At 38.8% G+C, this 27,774-nt stretch overlaps 1 protein-coding gene across 7 annotated transcripts in view; it reads left to right on the top strand.

The window, feature by feature from the left end:
- LOC118711012 (protocadherin alpha-C2) overlaps window positions 1–6,743 on the top strand; it is a 109,352-nt gene extending 102,609 nt beyond the window's left edge. For all 7 annotated transcript variants that reach the window (XM_036423896.2, XM_036423901.2, XM_036423892.2 and 4 more), the window contains exon 4: window positions 4,030–6,743. In XM_036423896.2, coding sequence (XP_036279789.1) covers window positions 4,030–4,340 — 311 coding nt within the window. In that variant the 3' untranslated portion in view covers window positions 4,341–6,743. The remainder of the gene's footprint in view (window positions 1–4,029) is intronic.
- Window positions 6,744–27,774: the final 21,031 nt, after the last annotated feature.

The following is a 27,774-nucleotide window of genomic DNA, read 5'->3' as shown; positions in this document are numbered from 1 at the left end:
CGGGCTCCAGAGTGCTGTCTGGCAAGATAGTAGTTCCCGGCTTTAATCAAAATGATGAGTTTTCTGGAAGCTCTTTATTAACGTTAGCCCCCAAATCCCCGAGACGGTAACAAAGGGATGAATGAAGAGCGAAGGGGAGGGGCTGGAACCTGCAGACTGAGCGGTGTTTTTCCTGAGCTTGTCGCTCGCACACACCCCTCCCCCCACCTCCGCTCCTTTCAACGGATCCAGCCCAGAGGGCTCCTGCCTGGATCCCTGTTTCCCACATGGTGATGAAACAGATATAATTACAGTAATTGCCTCATTTGTATAATGCTTCAGGGTTTTCAGAGAGCCTTCACATACAGCTCAGGATGTGGGTCTCCTAACTGAAGGGAGGTTGCCAGATCTCACTATTTAATAACCATGTGACATTGGTCCTTAGTCTTTTTATATATAAAACAGATATACCTATAAAACATGCCTGGGTAATGGCAATATCTACTTCCTACGGTGAGGAGCGAGAAACTATATCGCATGCAGATCTGCTCAACCCGGGGCCACACAGAGGAAGGGCCCAGTAAACACTAACTACATCCATAACCTTGATGTAGACAGAAGGGTGAGCATCTTCATTTTGTGAATAAGGAAACAGGCTCAGAGATATGTATGTATGTGGCGCAGGACTATATACTATCGAGTCGCAGAGCCAGGGCAGGCCCTCACATTCCGAAGAGCAAAGCAACACAAAGAGAGGAAAAGAGAGGAAAATACCCTCCGTCAGTAGCCCTTCTAAGAGCTTTCCTGACAGTAAGCTCCGTGGCCAGAATGACTTGGTGTTGCTGTGTCAGGGGAAGTTATTTCACATCAGAGAAGCCTCCCCTGGCCTTAGCTGATTGTCCAGGGCAGTTCAGAACAGGGGTGAGTTTACAAATCTGGCACATACTTCACAATCTTCAGGACCTTCCCTGGCATTGGCATTGGCAAAGCCTCCAGCCCAATCATTCCCAGTCACGGAAGATGAACTTCATCTGAGCTAGTTTAGCAAGACAGAGGAAAGTTGGGAATGATGCCAAGAATGCCCTGGGCAGTGCCTAAGGGAAATGCCCACACTGGATTACAGGATTAAGTGAAGTGGTCAGCTACCTCCAGAGGGCAGTTCTATATATATGCTGTTCTGATTTTAAAATGTATTCCTAACTGTTGTGGAAAAATAAAAAAGCAAAACCATTTACTATGATGATCATATTTTATTAAAAATTTAAAATCCTATTGGGTTGTAATCTGAATGTGAGGGATCCACACCTGCTTGATGAGTGTCTGAAATCCTCGAGGAGTCTAATCGATCCATTCATTTGTGTCTTGACTGCTTGCTTTTCAGCCCTGTCTTTGTCTGCCTGTGAGTTAGGGCCTGGGAGCAGAGGGGAGGAGACTTGTGGGAGGTCCCAGGATGGGGGAAGGGAGGCAGCAATGAAGGAAAAAGCATTCCCTTGATTGACCTTTTGCTGGGATCGGAGGTGCTGGGCCAGGGTTAGGGGCATAAAAGGTGTGTCTCTCTCATCTTTTTCTGAGGGGAGTTATCTCATTGATTCTGCCCAGAGTCACAGCTATAGGCAAAGCTGGTCCAGGGTTTCAGTGCTCTTGACCAAGGGACTCAGATCAGAAGGTCAGTAAATGTCAAATCCTTAAGCTATTATTTTACCTGAAAGAGCCATCAGAGGTGTTTGCTTATTCATCAGCCAGAACAGGTTAGGCATAATGGTCTGTGAGGGGTTAGGGTTAGGGTTAATTCTGCTCTGCAGAAGCAACTGAGTGGCCATCTCATTGCTTCTTGGAGTTTAGGTTGAATCAGACCCAACTCAGACTCCCAGCAAAGCACAGAGAAGCTCAGTGACAGGTAAAATTGCTCATTAACTCTTAGTGGTCCTGCTGTGAGAGGCTCCCTCCGCCAACAGGCATGGCCATTAATGTTCCTCAATTCTGCAAGATAAAGATATCTCAGAGCTCTGCATCTCCAGATGGCAGTCCTGAAGGCCACATGCAGAGTTCTGCGTATGGTTGGAAATAAATTTCCATCCTGGGCTCCTGTAAGAGCAATAAAGGACCGAGGAGTAGTGAAATCCAGTTCCCCCAAATGCCAAATCAGAGGCTTCTAAATACATTTCCCACTTTTGTCTTAGTCTGTCAGAGTCAGGGCCTGTGTTTGAAAGGTAAACAGGCAGATCCTGGCAGAGATCAAGTGCAGATTTGATTACAGATGAATCAAAGGAAGTAGCCTCTGAGAATAGATATCTATTGCCTCTGTCCAAAGAGCTATTGTGGCAGTGAGCTCTGGCAAGGGAAGCCTGGTGTAGGGGAAAGAGTTTAAGGGAGAAAAGAAAGTTTCTTACTCCCTCCCCCCTCAGCTTGCTGGTATTTGAATTACATTTGCAACACTCTTACCCAGAGAGCTCCACAACTCCAGCAAAGGAGTTGCGCCAGCTATAAGAACACTGCTGTGATGTCAAAGGTTCCAATGTCATGGCCACCGAGATCACTTTGTGTAGACAGTCCATTCCTCTTCCTCTCTCGCTCTGAACTCTCCCCTTCTAGAAGTCATGGGTGTACTTTACGGTGTGTCTTCCAACTAGACTCTGGGGAAAGTCTTGCATTGAAAACCCTTGTGGACGCACAATCACTTCCCCAAGTCTCAGCGTAAATTTAATCTCCTTCTCTGGCATCTCTTTTGACTTTCTCAGGTATAATTAATAACCTTCTCCTCTTGAGTCCTATAATACTTTCCATGTACCTTGGTTGTTACAGTTACCAAATTGGTTTATAATTGCTTAAGTGTAAGTTCCATCCAGACTGTAAGCACATTGAGGGAGGGGACTGGACTTGGCAAGTGAGGTTGGCTCCCAGTGCTTTATCCAAACAAGCAGGCCTGGTTTACAATGGAATGCCATTCTCTTATGCCGTGTAGTGTCCCTCCATGCCCACACGTACTACTATTCCCATCCGTCCTCTGCTTCATGTCACCACCCCACAGGTTATTGTGATAGAATTAGGATCAAATACAGTTGACTTTTGAACATGCAGGATTGAACACATGGGTTCACTTATATGTGGATTTTTTTTCAATAAGTAAATATAATGTTGTAAATGTAGTTTCTCTTCCTTATATTTTTCTGAATAACACGTTCTTTTCTCTGGCTTAATTATAAGAATACATTATATAACACATATAATGTACAAAACATGTGTTAATACACTGTATATGTTATTGGCAAGGCTTTCAGTCAACAATACTAATAGGCTATTAGTAGTTAAGTTTTTGGGGAGTCAAAAGTTAAATCAGGGTATCTGAATTTTTACTTGGGGGGGGGGGTGTTCAGGGCCTTTAACAACTCCATGTTGTTTAAGGTTCAAATGTAATTAATTTAACTACATTTATCTCTTCTTTTTTTTTTGACAGAACAGGTGTCAAAATATATTTTGTAGCTGAAGTTTTCTTGAATTCATACACTAAAAGTAACATATTCTGCTTTTTTTTTTAAAAAAAAAAACATTCTAAACTGCATCATGTATTTTTTTTTAGGTGTCTTTTCCCCATTAGCTGAAGACAATTAAAGCATTTTGAATACAATTGCAGACAAGGTTCCAAAATCCCCTATCAGTTCTTAAATCCAGATGATGCAGAATCTTATCATATCAGCTGCCTTTTAAGTTACTGCCATTATTAGAACCTGTATTTTTTTAAAATTCTGACAGAACTTGGAGACTCTGGCAGTCCTTAGACTGGTTAAGAAACAGTAGTGTGGTACCTGAGATCCGGTGAGATTCAGGTATTTCGGTTTGTGAGGTAACTACAAGAAAAAATGTCCCAGGGTATCCGATTGCTCCAGGGAATGCCCCGTTTACAGTAGCTTGACCTCAGGGTGTTTTTCCCGCCCCCCTCTTTTTCTTGGTGGCCAGGCCTGTCTGTGTAGCTTTTCCTATATTCTACCCACTAATGTGGCATGGGAGGCACGTGTTGACTCTCTTACTGATTTGTGATATTTTGTCTTTCAGAACCCGAGGCAGGAGAGGTGTCCCCTCCAGTCGGTGCTGGTGTCAACAGCAACAGCTGGACCTTTAAATACGGACCAGGCAACCCCAAACAGTCTGGTCCCAGTGAGTTGCCAGACAAATTCATTATCCCAGGATCTCCCGCCATCATCTCCATCCGGCAGGAGCCCGCCAACAGCCACATTGACAAAAGTGACTTCATAACCTTTGGCAAAAAGGAGGAGACCAAGAAGAAGAAGAAAAAGAAGAAGGGTAACAAGACCCAGGAGAAAAAAGAGAAAGGGAACAGCACGACCGACAACAGTGACCAGTGAGGTCCTGTCCTGGAAATAAGCCACTTAGCCAGTTTTTGTGATAATGGCAACTCTCTCCCGTGTAGCAACTCCCCCACCTCTCTCTTACCCACCCTCTCAATAGACCTCAGAAATCTGCAGGAAGTTCCCTGAGTGTGTCTAGATCTCATTTGACAGGTTTTGTCTGAAAAGCTTGACTAAGTCTGGTGTTAACTCTCTCCACTCTGGCTTGTTTTCAGAACCTAAAAAGCAGACCCAAGTTTCCTTTCTCCTCCGCCATAAAGGAGAGGCTTCCCAGCCCCTCCAGTGAGAGGTTGGACTCTCTGCCCTGAGCTCCCAGGATCCTGCCTTGATGACACTTGCAGGGCAGGCGGAAAGGTTTTAAGATTGAGCAGCTTGTGGCCATTAGGCATGTGTGTGAGCACCACATTGGCTGAGATGGGCCAGATTAAACTAGTTGGTGAAAGGAGGGGCTGGGAAACAAAGGCAAATCAACCCTGGGAATTACCAGTCAGGAGGGGAAATGCGAAATTTAAAAGGAACCAGACTTTCTAAATCTTACAACTCAAGAGGTGGTGGCCACCTTCTATCAGCCAAAACTGCCCTCAGGGACAAGGCTTTAGCAGTCCCTAAAGTCTGTTGGCTGTGATGTTATTATACCTAAAACCTGAATTGTATCTGTAAGTCAACAGTTCAGTGTGTAGCAGGGGCCAGCCAGGGCAACAGAAGCAGATCTGATGTGTTTCCTGTACATGTCCTTGTGATCACTTTATTAAAAATTCTTTTGCACACGGTGTTTATGAAAAGGCCTGGTCCCTTTCCAATAGCACATATGCAAAAGCAAAAGAAAAAACGAAAACCCCAACACCTCACTTGATGCTGTTTGTTGTTTGATAGATTTATTTAAAACAGAGAAAATCTATAGCTATAAGTCTTTAAAGAGAGCTATGAAGACAATTCCCCTAAACTCGCCTCAAAAAAAAAAAAAAAAAGAATTCAGACTACAGCCATTTAAATGATCATTGCTGCTACAGAAGTGCTTTAAGAGAATTGCCTGGAACATCTGTATTATACCGGCCACCTGCCAATCACAGCTTTACTCTTTCAGGTCACTCTGGGGCTGCCTCTTGCATGTATTAATTACTAAATAAAAGGATCTTTCTCTCTCTCTCTCTTTTCTAAGAAACAATTATGTGCACTTTGAATACACAACCTTGTCTAGCCAATAACTCTATCAAGACCCAGAAATTGAAGAAAAATATTGTTTACTCATACACACAGTGAACAGACTTTGCAATCCTCTGATTCTGTGATTTGTCTTGGTGCGCTAGCCTACACCTTCTCTTTGGTTTGTTTACCTTTTCTATTAACACTCTGAATTGCTAACCTTGCTAACACCTATGATGTTACCTGAGATCAATCTCCCATATGTATGCTGTATGCTATTATAAGACTCCTGAAATATACCTACTCTGTGCTTGTGTATGTGAATGTTAATGCAACTATTACCTAGAGTGAACTTTAAGCTTTATTGTTGAATGTAATTCCATCATATTTCCTTTTGTACACCTGTGGAAAAGTGAACTAATGTTTTTTTTAACCATTGTTAATCAGCTTTTGTGTATGTAAGACACAGTAAAATTTATTTCTTAAATCAAGATATTGGTGATTCAAGGAATTTTATTTATGGTCAGCCAAGAGCTGTCTCTTGCCAAGACTCCTGCTGGCAAGGGAATGGATAAAGCTGTTTTTTTCTAGTAACAATTCCGGGGTGAATACTGAAGATATCCCCTGAGGGTATGCAAGCACAAAATTTACCAATCTGACCTCTTTCAAGTTGCAGACTGCTTTGAAATTCTAACGATGTCTGGAATATCAGCTCATAGAGAATAATAAAATTTACTGTCAACTTCAATAAGATATGTTGATTTTGTTAAAATGTACAATTTAGAAGTTTGAGTAATTATATTTTAAAAGTTAACATAAAAGAGGTAGGAGTCTGTTATTAAAACAAAAGCAGTAAGTCTTTAAAAAAAAATCTGTTTTCTCTACTTTCAGCTTCATTCTCCCATGTTTTGAAGGGTGTGTAACTTCAGCTCTGCAGGATTGCATGGGGTAAAACTTGTTGCCAACACGTCTGAACCATTGCTACATTGTAGGTTGTGATCATTTTGCCCCACTGAAACCCATGTATCTGACCTTACGTGCCTTTTGAATACTAGGAGAATCGGGCTAATTTATTAATGATGATAATGATAATGTATCTGTACAGCACTTTTTACCTTTGCAAAGTGCTTTCCAATCCATGTTAGTTACTAGTTATTACAGCTGTAAGGATAAAACACGTCATGTGGATTCATTTTTAATTGGTGCTACTGGTATTTCCTCTGTTATTGCTAATAAATGGAAAATGGTGGTATGAAAGAAATGGTGGTCATTTCTAAGTATAAGAATAGGAGGAAATAGAAGACTGATTATCCTTAGCTGCTATTTTTGGGGAAAGTTGCAGTATGAAACTTACCATGTCACTCCTTGTCTATCTCCTTGGCTCTTATGTTCATTACGAAGGCACAACACCCAATGAAATCAATAACTGAATGCCACAGTATTACTCAAATGGGCAGCCAGAAGGTTTCTGGGTCGCTTCCCAGCACATTATGTCAGTCTTCTCTAATAAGAGTTGCAACAAACCAATTGTTATCACTAGAGCCCTCCAGTCATCTTGTTCATTATTTTTTTTAGCCCTGGCCCCCCAAAATAAACTTTTATTGAATACAGTGTATATGCCAGCCAGTGTAATAGGTAGTTCAGTTCATGGTACATGTTCTGTAACAAGTTGACTATCTTTTCCTTTTGTAATTAAATTTTCATGAGCATAAGTTTCACATGCAGTGATTCTCAACTGGGAGCAATTTTGCCCCTCAGGGAAAAATGCCTGGAGATATTTTTGGTTTTTTGGTACTTGAGTGAGAGTTGCTTCTGGCATCTAGTGGGTAGAAGCCAAGAGTGCTGCTGAACACCCCATAATATACAGAAAAGCCCCCAATAACAAATAATTTTTCAGCCCAAAAATTCAGAACCAAATTTGAGAAACCTTGTTTTAGAGTGACCGTATAATTTGTTGTTGAGTCCATTTAATAATTACTTCAGGATACAAGTAAACTGGGACCGTTCCAGGCAAACTTGGCTATATGGTGATTCTACTTACAAAAAAAGAAATAAACCACAATAGATCTGCTGCTTGCTAGCTGGGGGACCTTGGGCAAGAGACTCTGCTTTTCAGCCTCAGTTTCACCATTTCTAGCATAAGAATAATTATAGTATGGACCTTATAGATTTGTGGGGAAGATTTAGTAAGATAATCTCAAAGAGGTTTTAGGTGTCTGGCACACCATAGTTGTGAAGTCACTGCCAGCGTGGCCTGAGTTCAAAGACTTGGAGAAAGGGTTGATGCTCAAATTAATACACAAGACAAGTAATATAAATTTGGAAATTCTGGGGAAAGCCAGTTGTGAGCTTGGTACAAGGGACCAAGTTCCACTGAGTCTCCGTTCCCGTCTGCCTTTAATTTACTAGAATAAACAATTGCCTTTTAGGAATGCAAACAGACATATCAATGGTAATGATTAGTAAACAGTAAAGAGATCACCAGGTTTGGGGGGGGGGGTTGCCTTCGGCTATTGAATCAGCAGCAGGTAATAACAATGCAGACATTCATCCTTCTGCATTTCAAAAGCCCCATTCAGCCTTCTGAAGTACTTCTCTCATTTATACTAATTATTGTTGATCTTGGCTTCTGGCACATAGTGCTTAATCTATAGCTATTATTAACGAGGGTAAAATAATTCCACATAGACCATAAGAAAAATATTTTTACCCCTCTACTTTTTTGCCCATTCCTGAAGAAAAATAAGTAATATCAGTTTCACAACTCTTTACTCATTTCTATTATAAATAATAACCAGATCTCTAAGTAAGTAGCCAGGTTACCAGTCTTCTTATAGCTCTTCCACATCAATAATCAGACATCTGAAAGTCAGGGAACAAAGGTTTCTGCAGGTTCAAATGAATAGATTTCATGTGTGCACACTTACGGGGGAGATCAGGCCTAATTTTTCCTATATAAATGCTTATTTCTGTGTGAGGTGTATTTTTGTAGTTTATTGTTCATTTTTCTTATCATAGTTCACCATTCTTTTTAAAAATATATAGTTTATTGATTTTTTGTTTTTTTTATTATGTATTTATGTATGTATGTATGTATGTATTTATTTATTTTACAGAGAGGGAGGGAAAGAGAGAGAGCTAGAAACATCCAGGAGAGAGAAATTCCCATCAGCTGTCTCCTGCACACCCCCCAGTGGGGATGTGCCTGCAACCCAGGCACGGGCCCCTGACTCGAATCAAACCCAGGACCCTTCAGTCCACAGGCCGACGCTTTATCCACTGAGCCAAACCGGTTTGGACACATTAAACTTTTTTATGCATATTACAAAATTGGCCCTGGAACTACAGTATACTCCTACCAATAGTTTATGAGAATTTCTACACCTTGCCTAACAATGGATATTATCTGCCATTATTATGAAAATATGATAAGCAAAGCATTGTGGTTTAATTTGTGTTTAATTACCATAAGTTGCACAATTTTTTTATTTTTTTCTATCAGAAGATTATAATTATGGCACGTTACAGAGTTGTAGTGTAAACTATAACAGTTGGCTTATCTTTTTGTAATGCAAGTGCCTGACTTAAGCGTCCATTGGCAAAGCAAAGCCACTTCAAAGATGGCTATCTCAATAAACACATTAGCAGCCACTTGACTTGATGAAGAACCAGGCCACGCCCGCCCCCCCCCCATACCTTCCAGCCCCCAGGCTCCTCTGTTTCAGAGATTTCAGTAACTGACCCTTTGATTTGGCCCACTTGCCTTTTCTCTTCTTTCACTTTAAATAGTCTCTAACGTTTTAAACTCACCAATAAACAGTGAGCCCATGAAGCCCTAGGCCCTCACCTGCAATCTCAATAAAAGCAGAACCCCAGGCCTGTGCTCTCTCCCGCTCCCTCGCGCTCTCTTTCTCTCTTCCCTTTTCCTGCAACCTCCATGTGGTCCCAGGTGCGCTGTATAATTTACAGGATCTGTAAGTAATACTCCCCTTCCCAAAGTTTCCTGATGGTTATTATTGAGGGCATCTTGTTATTATAAGAACCACAAGGGCCGGCCCAGCCACAACTTTGGTTACCGTGTTTTCCAGCGGATAAGACGACCCCCTAATTTTACAGTTAAAACATAGATTTAGGCCTATATTCGCTGTATAAGACTACCCCCCACTTCAAAGAAAAGACTTACTTTGCCGTCAAGATCTGCAGGTAATTTTTGTGCAATTTTGGTCTTTTGCCCCCGATTTTCGGTTGACTTTTTTTTCGGTTCAACGTCGTCTTATACGCCGGAAAATATGTATTGATGGGTTGAGACTGGCACACAACAGGTGTCAATTATTTACCAGAATACAAGATGCCTTGAAGTCTGAGCAGCAAGTTTGGCTTTAAAACAGCGTGAAAAATTGATGGTGTTGTTTGGCTCAGTAGATATATTAAATAGAGTGTGTGATCTCAGAATCAATGTTCAGTCCATATATTTGTGCAATGGATCATTACTGTAATAGATGCAGACTTGACATTTCAGTGGAAGGAGCATTAAGCCTGTGTCCCACAGGGCTTGCTAGGTCAGAAGCTTAGAACCCATTGAGTATAGTGGGCCAGTTGCCTTGCTCTAGAGTTGAATTCTTCAGTCTTCATAGTGACTTGAGACTAAACTAGAGCATTCAAGGTTTTCCTGAAAAGGAGCCCACATGTAATTGTTTAGAAGTTTCACTAACTCCCTCAGGCCTGGAACCTGTCCTGTGTGGATCTTAGATTTATTGAAAGAATAGGTAATGTGTGTAAATAATAAGAAAGTGAATTTTGTTTAAATCATACACCAGGAGAGATAACTGATTTAAAAGAATATCTGTAAAGATCTTAGGACAGAGGAAGTTTTTAATAAATGTGAGCCATTTAAAAAAAAAACTGACACACCGAAACCGGTTTGGCTCAGCGGTAGAGTGTCGGTCTGCGGACTGAAAGGTCCCAGGTTTGATTCAGGTCAAGGGCATGTACCTTGGTTGCGGGCACATCCCCAGTAGGGGGTGTGCAGGAGGCGGCTGGTCGGTGTTTCTCTCTCATCGACGTTTCTGGCTCTCTATCTCTCTCCCTTCCTCTCTGTAAAATATCAATAAAATATATATATTTTTAAAAGTCCTTTAAAAAATAAAATAAAAAAACATGACAAAATGGCACCTGAACCCATTTTTAAAAATTAATTTCTGTCTTCTCTTTTCCTCCCAACTCTCCAATTCATCCTCTTTCTCATGTGTTTTCCCTTCCCTCTAATTCTTTTTATTCCTCCTCAACATTCCCCCCCTCCTCTTTCTCTTCCCTCTGTTCTTTTTCCTCCTTCCCATACAATCTTTATTAAACCCTTACCCATATTCTCATTTCTAATAAAAATCAGGTTATAGTTAAAACTCTCACCCAGCTGGGTGGCTCTGTGGTTGAGCATTGAACTAGGAACCGGGAAGTCATGGTTCGATTCCCAGTCAGGGCACATGCCTGGGTTGTGGGCTCGATCCCCAATGTGGGGTGTGCAGGAGGCAGCCAATCAATGAATTTCTCTCATTGTTGATGTTTCTATCTCTCTCTCCCTCTCCCTTCTTCTCTGAAATCAATACAGATATATTTAAAAAATAAAACTCAATAGCAACTCAGAAAGTCAACATGTTGCAATAAATCATTTACATAAAGTGAATCTACATAATATTTACTTGGGTTAAAATTTAATTTTTCCAATTAAACAAATTTCTTAGGGCATGTTGAATGTATTATTTTCTCATATTTGCATGCTTTAACAGTAAGTTAAGTTGATTTTCTGCCTTACATTTAAAGGTTTTCAAAGAACTTTTAACTTCAAGAAAACATGCACATTATTGGCTACTAGTCAGAAAGGGAGATGTCCAGAAAGAGTTGGTCACTTGCAGATAACCATTCCCTTGTAATTAAAAAACAACAACATGCCGAGACCGGTTTGGCTCAGTGGATAGAGTGTCGGCCTGCGGACTGAAAAGTCCCGGGTTCGATTCCCGTCAAGGGCATGTACCTTGGTTGCGGGCACATCCCCGGTGGGGGACGTGCAAGAGGCAGCTGATCGATGATTCTCTCTCATCGATGTTTCTAACTTTCTATCCCTCTCTCTTTCTCTCTGTGAAAAATCAATAAAATATATTTTTAAAACACACACACACACCAAAAGTAATATAATTTTGTATTTCTTTTTCACTTCATTCCCTCAGGGCTAATAACTTGATCTTTACTTATTTATCACAGTCATGATAGTTTGAGAAGTACTGTTCAACTCTTTTGAAGAATGTCCTTTGATCCTTCCAGTCAGAATTTCTGATCTTTACAAAGATGTAAGATGACACTTCTCCACTCCTTCCATTCTGAGGCAATGCTAATAATTTGATCCTTCAGTCTCTACCTGATCCTCACTCATTAGGGATGTCTATCACATCTATTTACTTTTTTGAATTTAAAAATTGTATAAAAAGTTTCAAATATATAAATTAGAATAAAAAGTACAATGAACCATCAGATAGCCATGATTCAGCTTTGAACAATTATCATTTTGCCAGTCCTATTTTATTTATCTCCTTACTTCCCCTCAATATGGATTTGTCTGATTTTGTTTTCTCAGGAAGACACAAGGGTTACTGATGTTGACTGAAAGGAGAGAGTTGCCATTAATTGAGATGAGGAAGCTTACAGGAGCTCAGTTGTTGTTGTTTTTTAATATATTTTATTGATTTTTCACAGAGAGGAAGAGAGTGGGATAGAGAGTTAGAAACATCGATGGGAGAGAATCATTAATCAGCTGCCTCTTGCACACCCCCTGCTGGGGATATGCCCGCAACCAAGATACATGCCCTTGCCCGGAATCAGACCATGGACCTTTCAGTCCTCAGGCCTACACTCTATCCACTGAGCCAAACCGGCCTGGCAGGAGCTCAGTTTTAGACATGCAAGTTTGAGATGCCTATTGAACATCCACAGCAAAGTATCTCATACGCAGATAGATGGGTCTAGAGTTCAGAGAAATATGGATTGAAGATTAAAAAAAAAAAAAAGCCTGGTCCAGTTGCTATGGCTCAGTGGTTCAGTGTTGACCCAGAGTTCCATTTCCCAGCCAAGGCATATGCCTGGGTTGTGGGCTCAGTCCTCAGTAAGAGGCGTGCAGGAGCAGCCAGTCAATGATTCTGACCATTTATGTTTCTATTTCTCTCTTCCTCTTCCTTCCTCTGAAATCAATAAAAACATATTAAGACAAGGACAGTGGGATTGTTAATGCTGGCTAAACCTAAAGTCTCAGGTAGAATTGCCAGATTTAGCAAATAAAAATATAGAACAGCCAGTTAAATTAAATTTCAGATAAATTGCAAATAATTTTTAGTATCTCTTATAGTGTCTCATGCAATAAGTTTCATGCAATAATTGGAACATATTTACATTAAAATATTATTGTTTTATCTGTATTATTTGTTTACTGATAATGCCTGGGCTCAACCACAGGCAAAATGAATCTGAATCTTTGGGGATATGGCCTGGGCATTCAGATTTTTTTTAATTCCCTAGGTCAGAATTACCTAATCCAGTAAGGATTAAGAACCAGTGCTCTTGCCTGGCCCAGCATGGTTCAGTGGTTGAGAATTGACCTAGGAACCAGTAGGTCATGGTTCAATTGCTGTCAGGGCACATGCCTGGGTTGTAGGCTTGATCTCCAGTGTGGAGCATGCAGGAGGCAATCAATAAATGATTCTCTCTTACCTTTGATGTTTTTATCTCTTTCTCCCTCTCCCTTCCTCTCTGAAACCAATAAAAATATATTAAACACACACACAATGCTCTAGCAAATGTTAATTTTAGCTGAATTAATTAGGTAAGTTGGCATCAGAAAAAAAAATTGACTTTAGGTGAAATAGTATTAGATGTGCCAAATCCCCATCACTGCCTTATCATGCTCCTTATAAAAGGCTATCCATCCCTCTTGGTGCACTGTGTCCTTCTAGGAACCTAATTCCTTTTGTAGACATTACTGCCAGGTTCCCACTGTGAATCTGGTATCTGCCTCTGGCTGTCCTCTTTGCATAAGTGAGGTCTTTTTTGAGAGGAGCAGTTTGCATTTTTTGCAAGAAAATAAGGCCTGGAACTGAAGATTGTGAACATTCTTTTCATCTCGGAGGTTGAAACTCCTGGTCTCCAGTCACCAATGGCTCAGAAATTCCCTTTGACAGGTATGGACATTTTTATTTTTCACTTGCATAGAAGGAGAAACAGTAAGGTGATTATTTGTAATTGTCAGGGACATAATCAGAGGAAAACTCAGGTATCCTAATTTCTACTTAATTAAGTTGATTTAATTAACTTGGGCCCTAGCCAGTTTTCTCAGTGGATACAGCTTTGGCCTGCAGACTGAAGGATCCCAAGTTCGATTACAGTCAAGGGCAGGAACCTCGGTTGCAGGCTCCTCCCCAGCCCAGGCCCTGGTCGGGGTGCATGCAGGAGGCAACCAATCAATGTACTTCTCTCACATCAATATTTCTCTGTCTTTCCCTCTCTCTTTTACTCTCCCTAAAAATCAATGGGGAAATATCCTTGGGTGAGGATTAAAAATACATATATACATACATACATACAAGATGCCATGACCAAATTCTCCAATACTGTTTAGTGTTGCTCAGAAAAAAAACAACAAAAAAACAGACCAGACTTTTACTTTTGCAGACTTTTTCCAAAACAAACTGTCACCTGAAAAGCACTCTCTCTCCTCTGTAGCTAAGGTGCTATCTGCCTCCTCATCAGCTCCCAATGACTAGGCTGGCAGAGAAGAATGGGCTGTTATTTGGTGCCAAATTAGATCTGCAGAGATTCAGTGAACTAAGACTAGGGAATTATTACAGTGACTCAGAATGTGTGTGTCTGTTTGTGATTTTTAGGAATGATAGCAAGCAAGACTTCCTTTTAATTTCCTTTTAAATATTAGGATGTTTCAAAATGTCCACAGTTACTGATTAGGCCACTGTGTTTCTGATCCTGGTGATAGAAAGTAGCCAGCTTTCAAACTTAAAAATAATTCATCTGGGAGGCTCTAGTTAAACTTTCCATATTTCAAGAGTACCCTTCCTAACCATAGGGAAAACACGAGCGCTCTTCAGCTCAGGGCTACTTTTTAGATAGCTCTGTTTCCCTTTGGTTACCAGAGGCCATTGTCCCAGGCAGCATGGATAGACAACTGTCATTCCAATGTCTGATCTCCTGAGAAGGATGGGCTTCAGGAGTGAATTTGTTTTCAAAATGAGTAGAAAGTCAAGACTTCGATCCCTTCTGCTAAGGATAGTATGTGAAGCAGCAGAAAAAAACTCATGCCAGGTGCCACCTGCCCCTTGTCTCTGGCTTCCAAACCTGCATTGGCAGGAGTCAAAAGGGGTTTCTATATGGCCCATTTTTAGCTCAATGAAAGCCTCAAATTCTGAATGTTCCCAACAAGTTTCCCATTCCTCACCTCCAAGTCATAGGCTTACCAACATTATCAGCCATTGTGGGAGCACAAGTAACTTTATAGCTTATGTCAGTTTCCAAAAGTTCAGAACTCTCCATCAACTCTTTTGCCCCAGAGAGTAACTTCCATGTTCTGTAGATTTCTTTTTCCTGTGTTATTTCCACTCTATTCAACTCCTGAAACCCTTCCACTGTGCTCTTTGGTCAGTCAGCAAAATCCCTTCTATGCTTGGCCTCTTTCCTGAACACTCACTTCCTTACAAAGAAATGTCCACTCCTTTATTTTTCTTAAAATGTAGCAGTGGTTCCTCCTTAAAACTAATACTCTTGGGCCTAGAAAGAAGAAATTCTTCTCTGCTCCTCATTGTCACTTCCAGACCACTCTGCTTCTCTTCTCTCCAACAACATTTCATTAGAGTCTCACCTCAACAAATGTTGCCACCCACTACCTCTCTTTGTGGTTATCTACTGGCCTATGTCACTCATCCTCACTTCTTGAAGATTTTAACTACTGATTCTTCATCATCTTCTTCAGTACTTTCCAGTCATAATATGTGATCAATATTTAGATATTGATATTTCCTCTAATAGTCTCTCCATTCCTTGACCTTTTCCATTCCAACTAACCAACACTCCACCCACCTCACACCCAAGTCAGATATAGACTTGATGTTTTCAATACCTGCAATACTTCTCTAATATCAATTTCAATCATCAGACCACATGGCTACTTCCTCCAATTTAAAAATATGTTTTAAAAATCATGACACATCACTGCTAAATAATGCAGCATGCATCTCATAAATATAAGGATATTCTCCTACATAATCATGATATTTTCACTCATAAAGAAATGTTATTTAAATTATTCTAATTATATACATGTTCCATTTTCAAATTTTGTCAATTATCCCCCAAATGTAGTTTTCTTTCAAATGATGATCCAGTTTTGTTTCTCTCATTGCATTTGGTTATTATTGATGTTCAGTCTATTTCAAGCTAAAATGGTTTTCCTACCTTATTTGTTTTTCATATAATTGACTGGGGGGGAAAGTCCTGGCTAGTTATCATATAGAATCTCCCATATTCTGGATTTGTCTAATTCTGTCCTCTCATGATTACACCAACGTTAAACATTTTTGGCAAAAAAACAAAAACAAAACCACTATATGTGTGTATACTAGTATACAGTACCCCTATATACATATAGTCTCTCATCAGAAGATATATAATTTCAGATTGTCCCCTATTGGTGAAGGTAAGCTTGGTTACTTGGTTTAGGCAATGGCTGCCACATTTCTCCTTTGTAGAGGTATATTTTCATTTTGAAATTAGTAGGTCATTTGTGGGATGATACTTTGACTTGTGATTATTATACTCCCTAAATAATTTCACCCAATGGTTTTAATATCCACTTATGTTGTTTGTTGGTTATGTTGGGGGTTATCAAATGTTAACTTTCTCATTTTGTCATTCCTTCTTCATTTATTAGCTATTTTTCTGGACTGAAGAATTCCCCTATTCCCTGCCTCCTCTCTTGAGTATGAATGTGGAAAAACAGACATTTTAAAGACTTTTTATTTATTGATTTGAGAGAGGAAGAGAGAAAGAGAGAGAAAGAAACTTTGATTTGCTGTTCCACTTGCTTATGCAATCATTGGTTGATTCTTAAATGTACCCTGACCAGGGATCTAATCCACAACCTTGGCCTATCAGGACAACACTCTAATCAACTGAGGTAACTGGCCAGGGTAAAACAGTATTCTTCAGATGCACTATTCTTCAATTCTTTCATTGCCTCTAACCCTGTGTCTATGCTTTTCCCTATTGATAGGTCACTGTTTCCCTTCCTGGATAACTCATCATGTTTCCGAGCCCAGCCTTTCCTAACCTTTCACCACCACTCCCACATACAGTTTTGAGTCATTCTAGTTCCCTGTATTCTTCTTATGGTAGCCTGTAACACATTTGTTGCAACAATCTGATTGTCTATACTGCCTGTAGAACCCAAGCTTTGCGAGGCTGAAATGGTGCCCATCTCATTCAATATATTTCCTGACCCTAGGATAGGCCAAACACACAGAAAGTACTTAATAACATTTAGTAAATGAATAACTGTACTGCTGATAGAGTGTTAGGTGAAATGAAACTTTATTGTTTTTTTTTAGAAGAGAAATCCCTCAATTTTTCACTTCTGTGAAAAAAAGCTGGCACAGATTATTTAGTGATCACATTCTAAAACTTCTTTACTGGGCCAATGTGAAGTCCTTAAGAGCTCTGTGGAGTAGACAGTGTGCATGATTAAGAAGTCTAATGATCATGATGCTGATTATTAACAGCAGCCTCATCATGGTATCAACACAAGTAATACAAAGAACTAGTTTGCAACCATCAATGTATCATATGGGGGTCTTAGAAAATGCTTTGAAAACCATTGGGTTTGGTAAAATAAGAAATTCAACAAAGGACCACCATCTTTTCATCTCAAGGTTCATTTTCATATGCTCACAGCAGTATTTCCTTCCATATTTTTGACATATCGATAGTTTCTCCATGTGACCTTCAGGGCACATTCTCTCCCAGATTTCCTCCTACCACACTGACTACTCTTCACTAGTCTCTTTTGTTAGCTTCTCTCCGTGTTGTATACCTTCTAAATGTCTAAGTGCCCTAGGATTGGCCATTTTCCTATCTTCACCAATTCCCTAAATGTCACATTTAGTTTCATTGTTTAATTATGTTTTTCCTAATTGTTATTCTAAAATTCATATTCTAGATATAATATATCCCCTAAGTCTTCAGACCCAAATATTCAATTGCCCACTCAACAGAACTTAGATGTTTAACATGCATTTCAAATTTAACATGTTCAAAAGTCTTAATTTTTTTCATCCCAACTTTCCTCATATTAGTAAATTATACCACCAATTACCAAGATAACCCAAACAAACTGAGGGCCATTCGCTCTTTGGTTATTTAACATTCTACTTCCAAATCCATCATTAAATCATGTCAATTTTATCTTTAAAATATGTCCAAATCCAACCATCTTTTATGAACTTCAGCACTATCACCCTACTCTGTTTCCCTGAAAATAAGACAGTGTCTTATATTAATTTTTTCTCCCAAAGTTGCGCTAGGTCTTATTTTCAGGGGATGTCATCTTTCCATGTGCTAGGTCTTATTTTCGAAGGATGTCTTATTTTCGGGGAAACACGGGTAGTTCCAACTATCGTTACCTTGTCTATATTAGTACATTGGCCTTCTAACTGGCCTTCCTTCTTCTACCCAAACAGCAACCAGATTTATCTTTTTATAACATAAGTCAAACCTCCATTCAAAAGCTTCTACCGGTTTCTCATTATTGCCTTCCTTCTTTATAACACTTGCCGTATCTCACAGAATATTATGTATCTATTTGCAGGCTCTCTAAAGGCAGAGACTTTGTATTATTCATACTGTGCACTCAGAGCTGAGAGAATGCTGACACTTAATAGATGATCAATAAATATTTGCTTAATAAATGAGTGAATCACCAAGCATTTTTTTTTTAAACACACACACTTTGGTATCTAATATAACCTGGTAAAACAGGGACAGTGATTATCTGGTGATACCTGGTCATCCTTAGAGCTCTGTGATCCATATATTTCTTTCTCAAGAATGCCAACTCTTCATTCTAGATGATTTTTTCTTCAGCAGCCTGAGCCTTATGATATGCTCTTTTCTAGGAGGAGGTAACTTATACATTATCCTTTTAAATACAATAAAAAGCTGAAGAATATATGGGACATATATGGGCCTTTATCTGTCGGCATGATTTTTTACAGAGAGTTAGTATGATGGAGAGTTTGAAAAATCTATGCTATGATTCATCTAGAAATTCCCCTCTTGCTAAGACACAATATATATTTTATAGGAGAAGGAAAGATAAAAACCAAACAGAGCTGTTAAGTTTCAAAACAGACTTAAACTCATAATCATTTATATATTTTTTCCACAAATACTTATTGAACTCCTACAGTGTGCCAGGCATAATGATAAGCACCTATGAAACAGCAGAGAACAAGACAGATAGGGTTTGTACTATCATAGAATTTACATTTGAATTGGGGCAGTTAGACAGTGAACAAGTAAACAAATAAATAAAATAATTAAAAATTGTGATTAGTTCTCTTAAGGAAATAAACATGACACTGTGCTAGAACTAAAGAGGGTGGCTGTGGTAGGCAGAATAATGCCCCTTTCAAAGATGTCCACATTCTAGTCTCCAGAACTTGAGAAAACATTATATTATATAACAATCAGATGACACTGAGATCAGAAGATTATCCTGGGTTGTCTGGGTTTATCACAAGGGTGGAAAGAGAGGCAGGGGAGAGAGTGTCAGAGTTAAAGAGGGATATGAAGATGCTGCCCTGCTGACTTTGAAGTTGGAAGGAGGGGCCACAAGTGCAGGCAGCCTCTAAAAGCTAGGGGGTGGGGGGTGCGGGACAGGAAAATGGATTCTCCCTAAGAGACTTCACAGGAAGAGAACTCCTGTTGATACCTTCCTTGATTGTAGCCTTGCAAGACCCATTTCACACTTCTGACCTTCAAAAGTCTAAGATAGTAAAATTGTGTTGTTTAAAGCCACCAGTTTTGTGGTAATTTGTTACAGAAGATATGAAAATAGCACAGGGATATTAGATAGGGAAGTCCAAGAAAGCTTCTCTAAAGAGGTGACACCAAATTTAAGAACGGAAGGATTAAAAGGAGTGCATCATGAGAAGAGCTGGTGATAATACATTTCAGGTAGAGAAAACAGGCCAAGGACCTAAGATTGAAAAGCTATAGATATGTTCTGAATACTGATGAAAGATCAAGGCAATTTAAGTGTGGTGACTGAGAAAGTAGTTATAAGAGACTGAGAATTTAGGTAGGATTAGTTCATGCAGGGCCTTCTAGGCTATGTTAAGGAGTTTAGATAATACTCTTCTTGTAATGGTAAGATGTTGAATGGTTTAAACATGAGTATTACATAATCTGCCTTGTGTCTTTTTAAAAGAACATGGTATGCTTTTTATTGCAGTATAACATACTTAACATGTATAAATCATAGTTTTATATAGTTATAAAGTTACATAAAGTTTATATAGTTAGAGCTCAACAGATTTTTAGAGTGGTTACCTGTGTAACCAACACTCAGATAAACAAATAGAATATTACCAATACCACTAAAGCCTCCCACTTTCCCCCTTCTAGTCTTTTTTTCTTTTTAAAGTTTTAAAAAGTATTTCTATTGATTTCAGAGAGGAAGAAAGAGGGAGAGAGATATAGAAACATCAATGATGAGAGAGAATCATTGATTGGCTGCCTCCTGCACACCCCCACTGGGGATGAAGCCCACATCCCAGGCATGTGCCCTTGACTGGAATCAAACCTGGGGCCCTTCAGTCCTCAGGCTGATGCTCTATCCACTGAGCTAAACCAGGTAGGGCACCCACTTCTAGTCTTGATTTCCACTAAAGGCAAACACTATTTTCATTTTTATCATCTTAGTTTCTCCAATTATTGAGTTTACATAAATAGAATCATGCAAAATATTTTCTTTTACCTTTGATTTTTTCTACTGAACATTATATTATATTAGTGAGATTTATATATATTGTAGAACATAGTAATAGTTTTAAAAATTGTCATTGCTGCCGAAACTGGTTTGGCTCAGTGGATAGAGCGTCAGCCTGTGGACTGAAGGGTCCCGGGTTCGATTCCGGTCAGGGGCATGTGCCTTGGTTGCGGGCATATCTCCAGTGGGGGGTGTGCAAGAGGCAGCTGATCGATGACTCTCTCTTGTCGTTGTTTCAAAACTCTCTGTCTCTCTCCTTTCTCTGTGTAAAAAATTAATAAAATATATATTTTAAAAAATTGTCATTGCTATACATATTTCTATATATGGTAACAGCAATCGATTTATCCATTCTACTACTGAGGTACATTGGAATGGCTTTCAAGTTTGCTCTATGATGAACATTCTCATACATGTCTCTTTGTATGAACATATAAGCATTTCTATTGGGTATACATCTAAGAATGTAATTACTGAGTTGTGGGGTATATATGTATTGAAATTAGTAAATGCTGCCAGCATTCCAGGCTCAATGTACCAATTTAAACTCCACCAGCAGTGTGTGATAGTTGAAGTTGCTCCATCCTTTCCAACACCTGGAAATGTTAGCTTTTAATATTAATTGACTAATTAAGTTATTCTCTTGGATTGGTAAAGGCATTTCATTGTGGTTTAAAATTACATTTCTTTGATAACTAATGATGTTGAAAACTTTCCATATGCGTATTGGATATTTGTATATTCTCTTTTATAAGTGCTTGCTCATGGACTTAGTACTTTGGTTTTTAAATGATAATTTGGCTTCCGTGGGGAGATTATATTAGCCAATTTAAACTATTTGCTTGGATCTTGGTGTAACATAACTGAAGTTTTGTATATGCATAGGAATTTATTTTACAAGTGCTCATGTACAGAGAGAATGCTACAGAAATACAGGTATGCAACACAACACCATCAAAGTGCAACTTATGTGTAAGATTAATCATGAAACTATGACTCAAAGGTGTTTTCTGAAAAGTGTTGACCTATCCTATTAAGATACCTTATCATTACCAACTTTACAAGAGAATCATACTCTCATGAATTGCATTTATTAATGAAACGGACTCCTTTAGACACAAGCTTTGCAGAAATTTAATGACTGAGGGAGAGAAAATGCAATGCTGCATACAATTTAATTTAATGGCCTCTAAAAAAAATTAATTTTACTTCTATGAAACCGAGTTAGATGAATTCGGAGACATAAATACATTTATGATGGAGAAAGGGCATGTCCAATTAATGGGATTTCTGGCTGCCTGCCCAAGGAGATTCTGCAAAATCTTACCAGGTAAAACCCCCTCTGGAGCAAGAGGTGTGTGTGTGTGTGTGTGTGTGTGTGTGTGTGTGTGTGTGTGTAATGCGAGGGCTCCACTTTGCACAGCCTGCTTTATTGCTCTACCCTGCATCCTGGCAGGCTTTCTCTCATTGTCTCTCCCCCTGAGTGGCTTGCTTTGCTTATTCCATTTTAAAGATGACTCAGCCAGACTTTAAAGATGACTTGCCTCTCATCTCTTCCTCCACCCTCATTTTTGTTCCTCCGGTAGCAAAGCCTCTTAATTTTTGTGGATGTCCCAACAAACTGAGCTATTGGCCCTGAGAAGTAAATTGCTTCTTTTCTCTTTCGAACCTTCATGGAGGACATTCATCGTCTAATTAGACTACCTCCGCCCCCCTCGATTCTCTGAGGCTAGAAATACCAAATGTCCAGGGCTTCCGGGGGTTGGGCTGCTTTTCATTCCCGCTCCCCTCCTGGGAGGGACAACTATTGCAATTCCCTCAGCAGCCCCAAACAAGGAGCCAAGAGAGCAGCCACAGACCAAAGCTAATAGGATGGGCACTCTGCCAAGTTCCCTGCACGGCTCTCGTCCTATCACACACCTTCCTTGGTTAGTCTGCATTTGAAGAGCCTAGAAAATTAATTTCCCCGGGGCAAGGGACCTTTGGGAGCTGGGTGGAGGAGGGAGTGTCTCGGCTTCGAAAAGTGCAGTCGACTCGCCCTCTGCTGGTTAAATATCCGAATTATCGCCGCTAATACAAAGTGGGAAATAAAGCAATCCGTATAACACGGATAAATTACAACTGAAACTCGGCGTAATGTAGCCTATTTGTCTATCTTAAATAGCCACTAGTTTCCCTAGTCCTATCTGCTGCCCAACCACTGAAGTTTGGTTAGATTCTTATTCTAATACCTAGTCCCTTTAATATGTTATGTTGTCCCAAGCCCATTTTCATTTGCTCTTGGGTTTTTGCAGTTCTAAAATGGGAGTTAAAACCCGCAAACATGCTATTTTTGTCTGATTTATTGCTAGGCAACTGGGAAAATGATACCTGAACCGCCACCTCCAGACCACACTTGTGCTTCAGCCCAAGCAATCCCTTTGCCTGAAACAGTAATTCGGTGCAAGCAAAAAACAGCTGCTGGTTTTGTGTTCCAGACTAATTAATTGAAAAACAATGCAGCAAAAGAAGGCTGTCCCCAAGCCGGTTTCTTAGGAGAGACTGGTCGCCATAACTCACACAGACTTTTGTACCGCCTTCGCTTCTGACGCATTTTGTTGGAATAAACCAACGCACCGAGTTTGGTTAATCTTCCATCTGTCGCACAGCAAGACAGCATTTACAAGAATGCACTTAGAATCCGGCGAGTAGGGAGAGAAAAAAAATCAGAATTTTGAAATTTGGAACATTATTTAGTATCAGCTGGTTCCCCTGCAAGCCTAAATATCCCCGAATCGAGGTGTTCTCACCCCCCTCTATATCTGGCATTGTAAATTAGTCGATCATGCGGCTCTTGGAACCCCCTGGTATTGGCCAGTTCCGTTGTCAGGTGAAAATCTCTGCAGCGAGTCATGGGACTAACCGGGGCGGTGTCGCTGTCCGCATCGAGGGTGCTGAACTCTAGGCGTGGCCAGAGAGAGTTCCTTTACATGACAACTTCCGGTAGGGCGGGGTCTGAGTAGCGTTCCAAAAAGTGGATCCACCTGCCACCTGGTGGTGAATAAGAAAAGTGCTTTTGATAAAGTTCAAAAAAGACCGGATTGACACCCTAAACTAAACTCTGAAGAAACAAATTGAAGGGGCTTGGGATCTTGGACATCAGGAAAAGATTTTGGGAGATATGCCTATTTTTAAAAGCTATAGAAAAATATAGGAAAAATTGAGAGTTTTTAGAGAGCTCTCTTACTTCTACACAAGAAAATAATTTACAAATATGTTTAAATTTCCCCAAGCATTTCTTCCAACACATCTTTTCAGATTGGTATTGGAAAAGTATTTGCATATGAAGGTATTTAGAAATATTAAAATACTCATAGAGTAAATTTTATTAAAAGAAATACTATTGAAGTTCTATCTTGTTAGCCAAATAATTTCAAGGAAGCTTGGCTGAAGGTACTGCTTTGATTTCAGCTATTGGAAGGGGGAAAAGGTGTAATAATGTTTAGGAAGTGATAAGAAGTCACAGGTATTACAGGAGGAAAACTCATGTTTCTTTTTCCTCCAGGACTAGTACTATATAAACCATCAGATAATTGAAAATATAGGAAATTTATGGAATGCTTATTATTTTTACCCTGTGTGTTTATACTGTTTTACACTACTTTACACAGTGATGACTAAGTCACTGTGACATATGTAAATTTAACTTCATATAAGGAAACCCTTAGGTTGCTGAATAAGTAGAAATCCTTTGATACATAATAAAACAACAAAAACAGGAACAAGAAGTAATGAGGTGCCCATTCAAATGTTGTTGTTATAAAAATACTATGGAAAGATGGGTACATTTTTTAGAAGCTATGAAGTCAAAATTTCAACTGACCATAAATTTCTATGTCTTTCATTGTGACCTATTCTTCCTAAGAAGTTTAATATCATTCTTTCCATCTTTTGAAACAAGTGACTGCTATGTAGCTAGTTACAGTGTAAAACCTACTCTAACAAACTGAGAGTAAAATGAATTTATTTCAGAAACAAATTAATCAATCTCAGAAAACAACAGACCTATCCAGGAAACACAGTTGGCTTTATTAGCAATCTCAGTTAATATTTAGTATTCTTATATTTTCTCATTTAGTCTTCTCTGAATTTTAACACAGAAAATATGGTTATCACTTTTGTTTTAATGTATTAAACATTGTTTTTAAATATTAATTTCAATAAAATTTAGGTACTGGATTGGGGTTTTCTTCAATTACAAAATAAATTAGTCAGAGTTTAATGAGGAAAAGAATCACTCTAACCTAGGCTCCATTTGGTTAAATTGGAAAGTTTTCCAAACACTTGTCAGATTTCAGGAAAAGACACCTATAATCTGTCTACCAGAGTCAACATGGAAAATGAATAAGCAGGAATAAAGGCACTAAAGCCATCTATTTAAAATAAGAGTAATATAAACCTTGCCTATAACTAGTTTTGACTTATATTATAGCTTCTTATGTTACCGTGGAAGACAGAAACATTATACGCACATGCAGATGGTAAACAATAAGAAGCATTGTCATTTAAAGCAACAGATGGTTGGTCAAGAGCAGCTTCCATAATTGAGCTGCCTAAGAAAGACATCTAAACCCCCAAAGCCTCATGCTCCTGCAAAAATAAATAAGAAACTTAAAATGCATGAAAAGACAATGAAATAATAGAATTCTAAAATAGTAGTGAAATCTAAAATTGCAGGTATAAATTCAATGTTTTAAAGTACATCTGCTCCTAAAAATAGACAGCTTTTTTTTTTTAAAACTTAAGGAATATACATGAAAGAAAATGGGAGGGGATTCCAGATACTAGTATGTTTACAAATATGTCTGTAACAATAAATATCATAAATATTAAAATTACTTGAAGTTTGATACAATAATAGAAACAAGTGAGGAGATTCTCAAGTATTCTACTTACGGTATTTTTTTTTCTGAAAATATAAAAAATAGTGACAAAATTATTAGCAGAACAGTCTTGAAGCTTTTAAATCTATGAAGTAAAGGTAAATAAATATACATAAATTACACATATACCTAAATGTCAAAATAGTTTTCAGTTCAACATCATTTCATTACAATGTCAATGAACTGCCATAGAAACTTAACTCTTATTTATATCAATTAGCCTTTGGCAAAATTGGTTTCCTTATACCTCTTTTGCTTAAAGTTGCAGAACCTATCAATGCTAAATGAGGACTTACTGTATAAACACACATTTATTATTCAAAATAGTCACTGGGAGAGGTATACCTCTCTGTCCTATTGATGCTGAGTTTGGTTATATTATATACTTAGACCTCACATTTATAGTTTAGTATATTTCCCCACTTTTTGACTTTGTGTTTGTCCAAATGAGTTACTTTGACCAATGGGACATTAGCAGAGAATATTGAATTGTGTCCTTTAGAAAGATATGAAGTCCTAATCTCTAAATTTATAATGTATGTTATATAATATATTATGTAAAATATTTTAACATGTATATATGAAAAAGAAAGAGAGAGAGTACACAAATGTAGTAAAATTGGGGAATGTAGGTGAAGAGCATATGGTCATTTATTATTATTATTAAAAATATTTTTATTGATTTCAGAGAGGAAGGGAGAGGAGGAGAGCAAGAGGGAGAGGCAAGGAGAGAGAGAGAGAGAGAGAGAGAGAGAGAGAGAGAGAGAGAGAGAGAGACCCATGATGAGAGAGAATCATTGATTGGCTGGCTCCTGCATGCCCTCTGCTGGAGATTGAGCCCGAAACCTGGGCATGTGCCTGACCAGGAATCAAACTGTGACCTCCTGGATCATAGGTTGATGCTCAACCACTGAGCCATGCCAGCTGGGCTGATGGTAATTTATTATTACTTACTTTGTCAAATATAAGCAAATCAGGTCTTAGGTAAGGAGAAGCTCTCTTCAAAAAGACTATGGCAGGAGCAAAACACTCTGACCACAAAACCTGCAAATGTCTCAAAATCAAACAGAAAATAAAGTTGTTGTTTTTTAAATAGGGAGGGGTAAACTTGGTATGGGAATAAAGCAAGAGGAGTGAGCAGATGGCATAAGCAAGGTACTTTCATAAGAAATTTTTGTTCTGTGGTTGGCCAGTTCTTGGAATGAGCCATTTAGTGGGGCTGTTCTGCATTCTAAGGCTTATTTAATTCAGGGGCAAATTAAAATTCAGCGACCTATGCATAAAAGAGAAGCCTGATTAAGTTTGGTCATACTAAACTAATGGGTAAGTAGTAGGCCATTGTAAGCACTCGTGACTTTAAATTATTTCAAAACAATATTCTTAAAAGCTTAAAAATCAGTACTTAGATATAGTATTGGAATGGATCTTTTGTTCTCCAAAAATACTCATTCTTCCCAATATTTAGATTTTGAATACAGACCTTGACATTACAACCTAAAAGGTTTTAGATTTATTCCGTGTGCCCATCATTCTACCTTCACTGGAAAAGATGAGGACTTCAAAAATAGCACCATGTTTAAAGTTCCCTAGGTTTTCAGAGAAAAATTAAAATATTTTGGAATTTAACCCCATCAAGAGGGTACTACTGCGTGCCCTAGGGCAGTGTTTCCCAACCTTCTCTCATGATGAGAATCACCTGGTGGAGTTGTTAAAACACAGATTCCTGAATCCCAACTAAGAAGTGCTAAACTAGAATTTTTGAGAACATATAGGTAAAATTGCATACCTAACTTAGTGCTCTGTATATAAAATCTGTCTTAGAGCACTAGTTAAGTATACAATTTTACCTATATGTTCCCAAAAATTCTAGTTTAGCACTTCTTAGTTGGGATTCAGGAATCTGTGTTTTAACAACTCCACCAGGTGATTCTCATCATGAGAGAAGGTTGGGAAACACTGCCCCAGGGAATAACCAAACAGATTAAGATTCAGAGGAATCTAATTGAAGAGCTAAATTAAACTGAATAGAGATGCACAGATGTTAAAATAGCTAATGGAGACTGAAGAAACCGTTAACTTCTTCATGTCAGGGTGTCATACACATTACATATACCATTTTCTTTCACTTTTTTTTCTCATTTGGAAAATGTAGTTTAGACTTCTCTTGAGTGGCAGTAACTATTACTATAGCATCTAGCATATGAAACACTGAGGAAAATGGGAAATCGCCAAGCGTTTGATAATGAGCATAAGACAGAGTATCAGAAGACAGGTT

The sequence above is a fragment of the Pipistrellus kuhlii genome, unplaced genomic scaffold (assembly GCF_014108245.1).
Source record: "Pipistrellus kuhlii isolate mPipKuh1 unplaced genomic scaffold, mPipKuh1.p scaffold_m20_p_8, whole genome shotgun sequence".
NCBI lineage: Eukaryota > Metazoa > Chordata > Mammalia > Chiroptera > Vespertilionidae > Pipistrellus > Pipistrellus kuhlii.
This window is presented reverse-complemented; position numbering and strand designations above follow the sequence as displayed.